The 15,595-nt window shown below is 37.5% G+C and overlaps 1 protein-coding gene across 3 annotated transcripts in view; it reads left to right on the forward strand.

The window, feature by feature from the left end:
* Positions 1-15,595, forward strand: part of neto1l (neuropilin (NRP) and tolloid (TLL)-like 1, like) — a 222,257-nt gene that overhangs the window by 179,305 nt on the left and 27,357 nt on the right. For 2 of the 3 annotated variants that reach the window (XM_043688454.1, XM_043688455.1), the window contains exon 9: positions 8,279-8,837. In XM_043688454.1, coding sequence (XP_043544389.1) covers positions 8,279-8,837 — 559 coding nt within the window. Of the gene's footprint in view, positions 1-8,278; positions 8,838-13,130; positions 13,927-15,595 lie in introns of those variants that run through there. The other variant, XM_043688456.1, reaches the window with a different exon arrangement.

Consider the following 15,595-nt stretch of genomic DNA (forward strand, 5'->3'; position numbering starts at 1 on the left):
CGTTTCAAGTCGGTCATCATTAATGGAGATGGAGAGGTCCAGGAAGAGGAAGGAGGTGTCAGAGATGGTCCAGGTAAATGTAAGGTCAGGGTGGAATGTGTTGGTGAAGTTGATGAATTGCTCAACCTCCTCGCGGGAGCATGAGGTGGCGCCAATGCAGTCATCAATGTAGCGGAGGAAGAGGTGGGGAGTGGTGCCAGTGTAATTACGGAAGATCGACTGATCTACGTAGCCAACAAGTTATACGCAAAGCTGGCTGGAGGGTTATCCTTCAGGAAACTGGACATGAACCATGCGTATTTGCAATTGCAGTTATATGAGGATTCCCAGAATTCTGCTACAATAAATACAAAGAGAGTTTGTGTCAATATACAAAACTGCCATTTGGGGTATCGTCGGCCTATGCAATTTTTCACTGGATAATGGAGAACATTTTACCAGCTCTATCCCCAGGTCTTCATTTATCTAGATGAAATGTTAATAACAGGGAAAACATTAAGGTGCACATAGAGAATGTTGGTCCTTAGACATTTCTCCCAGGCAGATGTACACCTTAGAAGAGATAAATGTGCATTCCAGGCACTCTAAGTAATCTACTTAGGCTACCGAATTGACAAGACCAGATTACACTTGTTGGAAGATGAAGTGAAGACAATCAAAAGATGCCCAGTTCCTATGGCTGTACCAGAGCTTAGGTCTTAAGACTGGTGAATTATTATGGAAAGTTCATATGTAACCTGGCCTCCATCCTTGCACCTTTGCATCAACATTTTTAAGATGGTCAGCCTTAGAAATGGTCACGTAGTCAGGCCATAACTTTCAGGGAAGTGAAGAAACATTTATCAACCTTTAAGGTGTTGGCACACTATGATCCCAATGGTAAGGAATGCCGAATAATGTATGTGTCCATGATCTTGGCTAATGCAGAACGTAAATAGAGAAGGAAGGTTTGGGAGTTGCATTTGGAGTTAGGACGTTCCACCAATACCTTTATGGACATATATTTGTCATAACAACAGACCACAAATCCCTGCTAGGTCTGTTTAAAGAGGACAAGGCAGTGCTGCCCATAGCTTCAGGCCAAATTCGGTGGTGGGCTGTAATACTAAGTGCGTATAATTACAAGTTGGAATGCCCGGGGATTCCAAGTAGCAAATGCAGATGCATTTAGCTACCTCCCGCTGGTAGGTACACCAGCAGTGGTACCGCAGCTGGAAGAATCCGTAATGGCTTTAAATTTTCTGGACACACTTCCAGTCGCAGCTGACGATCTCAAACTTTGGACACAGAAAGATCTGGTATTGGCAAGACCGAAACAGCTGATGGTGTTGGAGAAAACGGAAGGGCCATCACAAGCAGAATTGAAACTTTTTAGACCCAGAGAGACGTGGTCAGAGGATGGCATATTATAAGGGGGAGCAAGAGTGATTTTCGTGAACAAAGGTCACTGCCAGATACCGGTTGAGCCTCCACCAGGCTCAAAAAGTGGGGCGCTGGAAAGGCACAGCAGGTCAGACAGCATTTGAGGAGCAGGAGAGTCGATGTTTCGGGAAGAAGCCCTTCATCTCAGGGTCATTCAGAAGTTTCCAGAATGAAGATGTTGGCGCAATGTTATGTTTGGTGGCCACGATTGGACGTAGACATAGTCGTATTGGTGGTACATGCCCAGGATGTTCTGGTACAAAAGGTAAATATGCATACTGAAACGTTTTGCACCAGAACACCCAGATCCCCCTGCCTTTCGGAACTCTGCAATTTCTCCCCACTTAAATAATAGACTTGTTTTTAATTCATCCTGCTAAATGGGCTATTTCAAATTCCATTAACCAGATCTTTGTCCATTCACTTAAGTTATCAATATCCATTTGTAGCTTCTTTATATCCTCTTTGTTATTTACCTTCTACCTATTTGACACTCACAAATTTAGCAGTTGTACATATGAAAGTCCCTTCATTCTGGACATTTATGTGAATTGTCTAAAGTTGAGGCCCCATCCCTTTGGTACACCTCTCATAGATCTTGCCAAACAGAAACAGATGCCATTTACGCCTGGTGCTTTGTTTCTGTTAGCTAGCAAATCTCTCAATGCCAATATGTTAAACCTCATGCCATGAACTTTTATTTTTCACAATATCCCTTGAGGTGTCAAAAACTATGAAATGCCTTTTGGAAATCTCACTCCAGTCCATCTATCAGTTCCCTTTTATCCATAGCACTTAGCACTTCCTGAAAGGACTGTAATAGATTTGGTAAACATAATTTTACTTTCACAAAGCCCTGCCTGATTACCTTAAACTTTTCTAAGTACCCTGCTATGTTTTCCTTTAATAATTCTTCTAGCAGCTTCCATATGATCTGTAATTTACTGCTTTCTATTTCCCTAACTTTTCGAACAAAGGAGTAACACTCAACTATTTCCCAATTTAATTGAACCTTCCCTGAATCCACACTATTGCTATACTCACCTGCTCACTACCCACCTTCCACCATATCACCTTACCCATCCGGCTCTCTACCAACTTGCCTCCCTTGCCACACCTACTACCTGACTATTCTGCTGATCTACCACCCTAGGCAGCCATACCCACTTGCCACCCTTAAACACTTTCCCTCCGTGGCTTTTCAAGGTAGCTACAGGATAATTAAATTCTTCAGCTACCGGAATATAGTAGCTATTGCTACATAACGGAAGTGTGGCTGTTGTGTGGATACTTCCATGTGCTATTCTCCATGCTCTGTTTCACTGAGTCAATTCTGAAGGATTTTCCATCAGAACATCACTCAGATAATCCAGAGGAAGACAAGTGTTTATCTTTTTGGCTGATCAGAGTCTGAAATAGGATTTCTAATTCTGATGGGGAAATTTGGACCACTAATTGATAGTTGTCTTGCTAACCCTAGATAAAGTAATATGCTTCACAATCAACTCATTATCATAAATGCAGAAGTGCAGTTTTGAGTGTGTGCAGGGAGCACAAGAACACTGCAATGCAGGTTAATATCCAGCAGTGTTTTTTTGCTTGCCTGCCATGACTTCATCATCGGATATTTTCAAAAGTGACAAACACATCTTGACTCAGCTTTCCCAGGGTGCTACCACTGCAGTGATGCTGGCTGAGCATGTGAAACTCCCTCAGAACCTTAACGTGCCTGCCCCATCCTGTTTGTACCTGGGGTCCTGTGAATATTGACAGCTTGGCACTGGCCCCTGCTGTGCTGCCTGAACAGCTTGACAGCATTCTAGTGCTCTGTCTCTATTTTCTCCAAGCATTTCTCTGAACTGATTCCTGTTTAGAAATCTATTGGTGTCAGTATAAAGGCTAGTTTGAGGTGAGAGCACTGTGGAAGAAAGCAACAGAGCAATTAGCATTGTGGTGCCCTTAAACTAATGTGGGCACATTATGTATATCCAGGAATGACTATAACAGAGAAGAATCAATTTGCTTTTGTGTCCCTGAAATGAACTTATCAGCATTGTCTTGTAGAAGTAACTGATGTCTATCTTTTAAGTGCTTAAACTTTCCTGGAAAGCATTGTCCTGCTGTGAACATCAAACAGTTGCATGAAGGATATTCACTGCTGCAATTAATTATTGCAATACAGCTTCCACAGCTGTTTGATTCAAGTATTTGTTAGCTGCATCTGTCTGCTGCACTTTCAATATGTATGTGCAATGCATAAAATGGGTATGAAATATCACACCCTGGACCTCTGCCCAATTTTCAAGAGTGAAAGCAGTTAAAATGATAAGGAAGTCACTATTAACTTGTCCGAAAGTTGTGCATTTTATATTTGCATTAAAACTACCACAAAAAGTTTGTGCAGTGATTGCTTCATGGATGTGAGGATTCTATGGTTTTAAACAAACTCTCAAACAGTAGTGCATACCTGAGAAAAATTACCTCTTGTGTAATTTTGAATTTGTATAATTTTAATCAGCTATTTAGCATTCCCCTGATGAATCAATGAACTTTGTAATATGTATGCTGGTTAAGTGCCTCACCTGCTGCCTGACAAGACTTGAAGGGTGATTTGTAATAGGTAGACTCTTCTTGGAGAATGGTTCTACGGTTTTCTAAATTAACCAGATTTTCAGGGAGGCAAATGTTTCCCACAATTGAATGAAGAGAAGTAAGGCTTTAATCCTATTTTGTTCCTGACTAGAGAAAATATAGTTCCTACTTATCAAAGATTATCACTATGAACATTTTTACTATTTACATTCAAGCTTGCACATTGTACAAGCCTATATTGTGAATTCATTTAATGACTGTGAAAGTGATATGTTAGAACTACTTGGTAGTTAACATCAATGTAGCCTTCAGATTGCTCTTTTTACTTCCATTTATGCCACTTCTCTCCCATTTGTTATTTTCTAACTTACAACAATACCCTTAAAATAACAGCCATTTTCCTTCAAACACCACATGAATTTAGAAACTGGCTGATCATTTCTTCATGCTAAGAATAAATTGGTGTAGAATAAAATAAATTATTGAACAGATTTATGTAACAAAAAGGCCATTCAACCCATCATGCTGACACCGACTGTTTGAGGGGCTACTCAATTAATCTGGATTTTCCCCCAACTCTGCAAATTCATCCTATTCAAGTTTTTATTGTTTCCTTTTGAACTTGTTGACTGTTCTTCCAGATCAGAATAACTTACTGTCTAAATTTCATCTTATCTGCTCTCTGTCTTTTTTATTCCATCAATTATCTTAAATTGGTGTCCGACTTGACAGTGGAAATAATTTCTTCCTATCTACTTATCTAAACCTTTCACAATCATGAATAACTCCTTTACATTTCCCATAACTTTTTTTGTTCTGAAGTGAACAACTCCTACTTCTCTCGACTTGTCACAGAATTGAAAACGCCTCATTCCTGGTACTTGAATGGTAAATCTTTTCAGTATTCTTTCTAAGGCCTTGACATGCATCCTAAAGTGTAGTGTCTAGAACTTGATGCAATGGTTCAGAATTTGCAATTATAATCTAATGATGTTGTTTATTGATGACTACCTAAAAAGTTATTATAGTCTTCACAGCACAGGCATGCATCACTTTAGTGTTTGATCCGCGTTGTATCCTGAACAAGTATCTCTGGGAGGAAGAACAAACAGTGAGGCCTTCAATCATTAGATTGCAGAACACTTACTGACCCACTCTGAGCTGAATCCAGGAAAGCATGTGATATAAGTTAGATTTGAAACACATGCAGAAAGCAAAATAAGGATCAGGAACTGTGGATGGGATTAAAAAAGAAGAAAGACAAGACAGATAGAAAAATGTAAAAAGAAAAACACTTCTGAAAAAATTTAATTTAAAATACAATCAATTAAACTGATTTTCATCTGAGGGAATATGTACCTATACATGTAAACTACAGTTTCCAGTCTTGGAGAAAGATTGTTTAGCAGTAACCATCAGAGTTTTAAAAAGTTAACTTCCAATGCCTGAGCCCTGACTTGAGGTACGCAACTCATACTTCAAGTTCACACTATTGTACTGACTTCAAACTCATTTAATCAGTGAGGACTGGAAAAATCCAGTGTTTGGAGGATTGGGTTATCTCTGACAGAAGTTGCAGTCTTATTTTACTCACTCATAACAGTGAACACTGGAGTCAATGGAAATTAGGGGAAACCTCCATAGTGGTTGAGATCATGCCTGGTGCAAAGGAAAACAGTTGTGGTTGTTGGAGGTCAGTCGTATTAGTTCAAGAACAACACTGAAGGAGTTCCTGAGGCCTTGGCTCAACCATCTTCAGATACTGGATCAAACAGCTTCCCTCTATCATATGGTAGCGAGTGGATTTGTTTGCTGGTGATTACACAATGTTCAGTGCCATCTCGGTTCTCTGATACTGAAGTGCCTGTTTCCATATGCAGCAAGAGCTAGAGAACATCCAAGACTTGAGAAATGGCAAGTAGGGTTTATGCATCAATTGTCTCTATTAAGCAAGAATTGAATCATTAGCCCTTGACGATTAGTGACATTACAATGATGAACCTCCACTATTATCATCCTGTAGATTACTATTGTCCAGATACCGAACAGGAAAAACATATAGATACAGTGATTGCAAGATGAGATTAGAGGCTTGGAATTCTGCAATAAGTAGCTCACCTCCTGACTTATCAAAGCCTGTCCACTATCTTCAATCAACTGAATATTCTCCACTTGCTTGGGTATGTGCAGCTCCAACAACGCTCAAGGCATTTGACACTAGCCAGGATAAAGCACCCCACTTGATTTTGGAACTCCATCCACTACCAATCCCATTCCCTCCCTTCATCACTGAAGCACTATGACAGCCAGTATCTACAAGATGCACTACTGTAGTCAGCAAGGTTCTATCAAAAGGTACCCTCATAATCTCAACTGAAACATGAAGACACAGTAACTTGCAGTTCTACTCCAAGTTACTTAACGTGGAACTATATTGCCGTTCCTTCAAATGTTGCTGGATCAATATTCTGGAACTTTCTCCCCAGTCATGTTGTAGGATATCCCAAGTGCCCCATGCTTGCAGCAATTCAAGAAGGCAGTTCACTAGCACTTTGATCAGGGCAATTACGATGGAGAACAAAAGCTGATGTAGATAGTAATGCCATAACACATCAACAAAAAATATGTTGTGGCTGAGAAGAAAATTTACTCCACGATTATTCTAATAAAGTTACAACTGAATTTCATGAACCATGACCATTGGGATGCTAATACTAAACTTGTTATCCGAAATAACACATCAGCTAGCAGACGAAATCCAAATCCTACAAGTTTGGGTTTTCCAGCAGTAATCACAATCTCAGCCTCCTCTCCTATGTATCAGTGGTCATTTTGGAGATGGGTGAAGTTCAAAACTTGGCTGGAACAGCCAAGCAATTTCCATCTATATATATTTACTTAATAGCAAATGGAATATTCTGCTTATTTGGTACATAATGTTAGCATTAGATCTATTAGCACTAACTAGCTTTCATCAAAGACTCTCTATGTAATGTAAAGAATGTTGCTTAAACCAAACCATTACTAGTTACAACCATCTAACTACTATATCAATGCTATATTTTAAAGGCCAACATCATCAATGGAGTCTTAAATCCATCTTGGGGAAAATCTCTGTCATAGTCTCACACATTTCCAACCATGCATTGAGCAGTTTGAAAGAGGTAGAAGATTTTGTGTGATTAGTACAAATATAACATTATCTTAAAGATCACTGGACTCAAAATCATATTTTTCTCTCTACAAATGCTGCCAGATCTGCTGAGTTTCTCTAGCACTTTCGATTTTTGTTTACCACTTCCCAGTATCTATGGTTATGTTTTATTTTATAACATTAAAATATATTTTGTTCATTAATACCAGACCACAAGTCATTTGCTGTTGTGAAGCCATGCCCACCATTAAACTGTTTAAAGACATTCTTTAAATGATCCTAAAAATAGAATGGGCTGCACTTGTCTTTTATTTGTCAGGCCAGATTCAAGGCCACATTGTTGATACATTAAGACACTGTCTGATATAAAAACAGAATAAAGGAGAAGTGGAGATGTAAAATAGGCACAAAAATAGACATGACCACTCACTTCATATTTTTTACTTTTATTTTACTATCTGATAATTGCTTAGATGCATGAATTTTATTAAATTCATATTAACAGTTTATAAAGCTAATGTATAGTAAAGAAACATCCAGAAAAACTCAGACTTTCTGCATAGGTCATTTCCTTGAGCTCAAGATATGTGACCATTCAGGGATTAAAGCTCAGAGGTTTTGACCACAATGGACTATTTCACTAACTGTGATATATTGTACCGCTGTCCATTAAATGGTAATTCATCTAATTAACCGAAGATAATTAATCTTAAGAGGGGCATAATTTGTTGGTACTTGTATTTGTTGTCATCAACAAAGAATGTACCAGATAAAGGGTACTAAGTTACCCACTAAGTTACACAACTACCTAATGAAGGAGCAGCGCTCCAAAAGCCAGTGCATCCAAATAAACCTGTTGGACTATAACCAAGTGCTGTGTGATTTTTAATTTGGTATTATGTTAGATTACTAGCCATGATCATATTGAATGGTGGAGCATGCTTGAAAGACTGAATGGCCTACTGCTGTTCCCATTCTCTGTGTTTATATCATTTTGAGTTTAGATTAGTGCCACATAAAGGGTTACTGCAGTTTTAAGTAGAGTTTATTTTTTAAATGGGATTCTAAATCAAATATTGTATTAATTTTATTTTTCTTTCTCTCACACAGAGAAAAGAAAGGCTAACCTATTGGACCAGCTTACCAACACCAGTGGGACTATAATTGGGATCACATCTTTCATTGTGATTATTCTCATTGTTATCTCTGTAATAGTTCAGATCAAACAGCCACGCAAAAAATACGTCCAAAGAAAACCAGACTTTGACCAAACAGTTTTTCAGGAGGTTTTTGAGCCTACGCAGTATGAACTCTGTTCACTAAAAGGAAAAGGGGCTTCAGCTGATCTAGGGGACATTGTCGATGATTTTGAGAATTACCATAAACTGAGGCGATCATCTTCTAAATGCATTCACGACCATCACTGTGGTTCCCAGATATCAAGCATTAAAGGTAGCCGTAGTAACCTCAGCACTCGGGATGCGACCATCCTCTCAGATATACAGCCACAGCCGGTGAAGCCCAGCGTCCAGTCATTAAGCAGGCGGAGTATCCTAGTCATGAAGCACAGCTACTCACAGGACGCAGCAGATGCATGTGATATTGATGAAATCGAAGAAGTTCCAACTACAAGTCACAGGCTATCCAGAAATGATAAGTCTGTCCAGCGGTCAGTACCAATTTATTTTTGATAAAGACTGTTCGTAAACAAGAACGCCACAGTCCATATTTACTCATACAGTTAAATCTCTTTATTTTTTGCTTTCAATTGTCCTCTCCTTTTTGAGTGAAATATATCATGCATATATTGCGCAACTTTGAGTTTTATTAGCAGTTACATTAGCGAAAACATGAGGGAATAAACGTCTTTTATTAAGTACAGGAATACAATCCTTTTTCCGAAATCCCAAAATCTGGAAAGGTCTGAATTCTGAAGTTTTCTCCATGAAGTTTTTTTCTCCATAACAAGGTTGTTTAGTGTGCAAACAGTGAACCCAACTCCACACCCATTCGACCCACATCAAGCTGTGGGCATGGCCCAGCACTGGCAGATGTCAGTTCTGTTTGCTGTTCGATAAGATTGTTTTAATTTCACTGTTAAACTGTCACTTATTCCAAAATACGAAAAATTCTGAATTCCGAAAACCAGCTGGTCCTGAGGGTTTCGGATAAAGGATTGTGTATCTGTATCAAATAGAATTGACATTTACAAATGTTATGGGGATTATCAATTCCCCTGATGTGGTATACATCCATAAAGATCAGCTTTCTGATAGCTGATCTTGGGTGGAGTGATTGACCTCTGAGTTAAAAAAGGGAGAAGTTGTTAATCATTGCTCTCTATTCAGTCTTTTTGGAAAGTTTGCAACTGCAGGTGTCTGGTAAAGTTGGGATTAACCTGGAATAATTTCTGCCCACACCCTCACCATCCATATGTCTGAATAATGTGCTGACCACTTCCTGCACACGTTCAATCAGGCATAATGACCATTTTGGAGAAATAATGGGGTGTGGTTTATAACTATACAAGCTGTAGATCAAAGAGAGACCTTTAGGAGAGGAAGTAGTAAAACACCATTTCAAATAACTATTTCAAATAACCAAACTATCATATATTTTATTACCAAAAGGAGTGAGCTTTGTAGAGTTTCACAGTGAAAAAAAGATATTCAAAAATGTTGAGGTAGGACTTCTACTGAAACCAAATAAAGTTTTGTACTGTATGTTTTACTTCTAATATGGACAGAAAGCATGGGATGGGAATCTGCTATGTTGCTTTTTGACCGAACCATTTGTATAACTAAATAATATTTCTATTTCTCAAGTTGCATGAAAGAGCTAAGGGATAAATAGTTACCATGATTTTAAGGAAAGAAAAATCAAGGTGACTTCTAATTTTTTTTGTTTTATTTTCTACAAGACCAGTGATAATAATTGATTTTTATTAATTTAACTGTGATATTATAATCAGCCATATCTTTGGTTGCCTTTCCAATATGTGAGCCATGGGAACATTGTAAAATAAGCACGGCAATCTTTCTTCATACATAGTGCATACAGTAGTTATCCATATTCAGTAAAGAAGGAATTGTATTTATATAGCATCTTTCATGATCTCAGAATGCTCCAAAATACTTTGTAGCCAATGAAGTGTTTTGAAATGTAGTTGCTGTTGGCAAGTTCCCACAAATAGTGAAAATGAAAATGACCAGTTACTTGTTTTAGAGATGCTGATTAAAGGATAACTGTTGGCCAGAATAATAGAGATATCAAAACATTGCTCTGGAATCTTTCATAATCCACATAAGAGGGCAGATTTAATGTCTCATCTAAAAGGTAGCACCTCTAACAGTGCAATACCCCTTCATTATTGCACTGGAATGTTAGCCTTATACAGAAAGTCTTTGGAGTGGTATGTGAACCCAAAACCCTCTGATACAGAGTCAACAACACTACTGATCAAGCCATCGTTGTCACAATAGTAGACAATGTAGACCATTGTAATTGATTTGCAATGTAAAGCAGGCAAAATATGCTGTCATCCAAATGTTTTCAATCCGGTCTGATGATAAAGAAACATTTACTAAGTACTGTACCTTAGATATTCCACAAGGAATTAAAAGAGAAAACAGATATGACTTTTGATCTATATCAACTTGACTTGGTTATCAAGAACTTTCTACTGTATGTTTTTCATTAGTTCCATCATTCCTTCAGTAGCTGTGATATAAGCAGTAATGAACTTTACTCTGTATATATGCTTTGCAGCAGCAAGCACAAAGCACTTCTTTTGTACCAACTGGAACATATGATGTTCGTATCTTTTGGGCATTGACTATGCATTATAAATTGAATGTTGACTTTTTCAAGTTGATTCAGGTTACAACATAGATGTATAATTATGTGTGTATATACACACACACATACATATACACACACACACACACACACACAGGTGTGTGTGGCAAAATATGGATAATTAAAGATAAATTGTGTGTGTGTGTGTAAATAATATATACATAAACCTGCTCATGTGTAAAGAAAAATTTCATCACTTATGTACAATCTGTAAACTGTGTTGCCTTATCCACCTGAAACAAACATTCCTTAAAATCCAATATGCTTCAAATTTTAAAATGATAAATGATTACATTTGGAATTTCACTGATTATAACTACGAGCAGCTTCATTATCCCTTCAACATATAAGGAGGTCAATTACATTAGATTTAGACTGCATGTTTAAGTTTGGTCTAAAAATCTAACATAGCAGAAATAAAAATGGCATGACTGTCTCAATAACCTAGTTCATTTATGATTCCATTGTATGTTAGTCTTTTGTATTGGGCCTTATTTAATTTCCTTCGAGGAATGTCCCTGTGCAGTTTGATTTTCCTCTATAACATTGTTGGCTTAAACTTAGCTTCTTCAGAATTAAACAGAAACACACAGTGCTGTCTTTTTCCAGATGTTTAGTCATGTGGCCCTGGGAATTTGCTGCAAGATGCTAACGTAGGAATGCTTAAATATGGTTTTCTGAAATTCCTCTGCTCATTACTTTAGTAGAGTTGTTAACTTGGAGCAATGACATTAGACCTGGAATTAATTAAGGAGCACCAGGAAGATATACTTTGCCCACTGTTTGCAAGAAAAAATGTAAATGCATTCATAATAAATAGTTTTACATATATACTCAACATGCAGAGGAGACTCTTCCTTCAACTTCAATGATGTAGCAGTGTGAGCTGCAAGGAGAATTCTAAACAATCTAACACAGGGGCATTTCCTGAAAATGTGACAGTGGGCGGCACGGTGGCACAGTGGTTAGCACTGCTGCCTCATAGTGCCAGAGACCCGGGTTCAATACCTGACTTAGGCGACTGACTGTGTGGAGTTTGCACATTCTCCCCGTGTCTGCGTGGGTTTCCTCCGGGTGCTCCGGTTTCCTCCCAAAGTCCAAGGATGTGCAGGTCAGGTGAATTGGCCATGCTAAATTGCCTGTCGTGTTAGGTAAAGGGGTAAATGTAGGGGAATGGGTGGGTTGCGCTTCGGCGGGTCGGTGTGGACTTGTTGGGCCGAAGGACCTGTTTCCACACTGTAAGTAATCTAATCTAAACTCTTTAGCTTGATAAAATTACAAATCTAACTCTGCATTAACAAAACAAAGGGAATCCTTCACCTGATCTGTTCACGTAAAGTATATAATAAATGATCCGGTTGAGGAACTAAAAACTTGCACTGGTATTGTTATGAAAGTTTATTTTATCATCACCAATGGATTTACAAATAAAAAATAAATTATTTTTTAAATTAGTAATTTAAAATAGATCCTGTTATCCTCCTTAACTATGACAGAACTATGTCAGTAAATTGCTGCAGAACTCCAGGCTGATCAGTTCACTGAAAACATCAATTGAAGATAAACAAACATTGTAGTCACAGTGTCAAAGGTATCAATGGAATGAGCATGGAGGGTGGCAGGTGATGCTGCATTAACTTAACAACATACTTTCTAGAGATTTCAAACAACAAACCATTACTCAGACTTATTAATAGTTCAAAATTACCATCAACCCCCTTCAATCCTATAACTTCCTAATATTTTTTGAATAATTAAAATAAAGTATCCCTGTACTAATTATTGGTATTAGTTAGATTTCTTTGGCAGTGACTTTTTTTCAAAAATATTTTGCATTTAATTTATTGTGTAGACTCATTAGGTGAAGGTTTTGTTTTCAGTGATACGAGAATGATAAATATTCTACACCAGAAAACACAGAATAAAATTCAGGCAGCTCCGTAATGAGTAAGAGATATTTGCTTGACCCCAAAGTGAAACATTTACCTGACTGTACGATCAGCGCAATTTTAGCCAATGCCACAACCATAATAATGTATTACTAGCAATATGGTTTTAACCTAGCTATTCGTTGTATCACATCTACATTGTTTTCATTATATAGACTGCTTGAGAATAATGTGCTGCTGGATGATTTTGAACATGCATCAAAGAATTTTGAAATTGTGGACCTTGGACATACACCAGCATGAGTCTCTCGGACATCAGTTTATCGCCTGTTTCCTGAACCAAATGTAGATGTGCAATAATGATGTAAAGACCAGTCTTTGTGTAGCCTTTTGTTTGAGCTACAATCGGATCCAGGATGGTACAAATATCTACACTGTGTATCTGTTTAAGACAAATACAGGCAGAAGATCAAGTGCAATGGTGGAAGACCAAGGATCCAGAACAATGTAACTCAGCACTGAGGATTAACTCCTCAAATGCAAAATAAATAAAACTATAATATGTCCAGATTGGAGCACTATAGAATCCAGGCATTTTACTCTTCCTGTTTCATTGTGATTTTAATGATTTAAAATATATATTATCTCTAGCAAGCAAAGGTAGTTGCAAAAATTCCCAATTTTGTTATGACGATTAAATCATGAACATAGCTCTGACTTTCTTTTTACTATGTTACTGAGCTATTCTTTGTATTCAATACACAATAATCAATCTGCTTTCTTTTTGTAGCTTCAGAGCCATCTTCACTTATTTAGATCAGTTCCTCACTAGTGTCCATCACAGTAAGGTAGAATCCAAGATTGTTTTAATTTAGTCTTGTTTAAATGTACCTGAGATTCTAGGGCAATTCTTATAAGAGATCCCAGTTAATTATGGGGATCTTAATATATTTTCAGGGATGATTGAAAACAATGGAGTCATAGACTACTTATAAATAATGTATTTTTCTAACTGCATCCCTATCTGTGCTTTAGCCTTCAATTTTCAAACTATTGCTTTCTTAATGGATTATGTCAGACTGATGAGGGAAATTGGAATCTGCTTTGAAACGTCTAAGGAATATTCATGAGTAACACTTCATTTGTCAATAACATAACTGTGACCAACATCGTCAAATTGTTGAAAAATGAAAATGAAGATAAAAACAGTTGATTTCTGACAGAGGTCTTGCAAATTATTTACTGTTTAGGATCGATAACTGTCAACCATGTATCAAAATTGTTTTTGTCTATGGGTACAAATTGCTGTATACTGAGCATTTCACTGTATTTACAGCCATTTCTTTTGACAGATGCATAAAGTTGTATTTTTATTAATCAGGGCAAATAACACAATGTTTCTACAGTATGAAATGATGGTATGATAGACACTGTAAACTACTCTTTTTTGCATGCATTTATATGATTATCTACTTTTGTCTAAAATCTTTGCACAAAATTTTGTGTATTTGGGTGAATATAGGCATATAACTGATGAACTTTGCAGTCATTAAGATCAATGTCTATTTTATTGTTCATCATATTTCTCCAAGTTGGGAAGAAGTGACTGAGGTAGGGTGGACAACTTAAACGACATTATATCTTGGTCGACTAATACGTAAACGAAAAGCATAGCTAAAACTTCTATGGATTTGTGCAGAAAATCTGGTCTGATAAGCCCTCATTTTGTGTGGCACATGCTACTTTTTTAAACTACTGCATTGTACGGCACAACTACTAAACTAGGGAATGTACTATTCTACTAGGATCTATGCATGTTATTGAAAAATACATTGCAGTCAGTCAGAAGAAAGATAAAACAATTTTGCATTAATAAAGAGAAAATAAGTGTAGGCGTTGTTATTGGCTCAATAATGGTATTCAGACTGACACTTTAGTACAGTACACAGGAAGCGTTACATTATTCAAAGTGCTATCTTTCAGATGAGATGTTAGCCCCATCTGCCCTAATGAGTGAATGTAAAAAGTGACCATATTTGATCCACTATTCCGTATTTTTCCCCAATGTTCTCTGACATGTGCTGTTTGAATGTAAATTAGTTGCCATTATTCCTCACAGTGACTTTACTGTAGAAAAAGCCTTCATCTGTAAGCAATGAGGTAATGAAAGGTACGGTATTTCATTTCCTATTGAAAATTGAACCTTGAAATGCATGGGATTGGTTGAATACTGGCTCTAACTTATTGGTGTCTAATTAAGAACTACGTCGATTGAGGCTGTCTGACTGTGATTCCCGCATGGCTCATAAACACTTCCTGATACAATGTTGAAGTTTAATGCTTTGCTGCAATGAAATCTGTGTGTACACAGAAAGAGTTTTTTAAGGCTTTGTACTGTCCTTTGCTCTGGACCTGAATATCCAGGTTTAAGTGCCACTCACCACAGAGGTGTGTCATAACATATTCAAACAAGTTGATTAAAATGCATTTGAATTTCTAACAATTACTTATCCACATTGTTGAACTCACTATGTAGCTGCCATCTTGTTTGAAAGCTCCACCCCTTATTGGTAGATTGGAATTTATGTCTATAGGTGCTGCACCTGCTGCAAAAATGTTAGATTAGTATTTCCAATCATGGCATGCTGGCACGGTGGCTCAGTGGTTAGCACTGCTGCCT

This window comes from Chiloscyllium plagiosum, chromosome 4, assembly GCF_004010195.1.
Source record: "Chiloscyllium plagiosum isolate BGI_BamShark_2017 chromosome 4, ASM401019v2, whole genome shotgun sequence".
Classification (NCBI taxonomy): Eukaryota; Metazoa; Chordata; class Chondrichthyes; order Orectolobiformes; family Hemiscylliidae; genus Chiloscyllium; species Chiloscyllium plagiosum.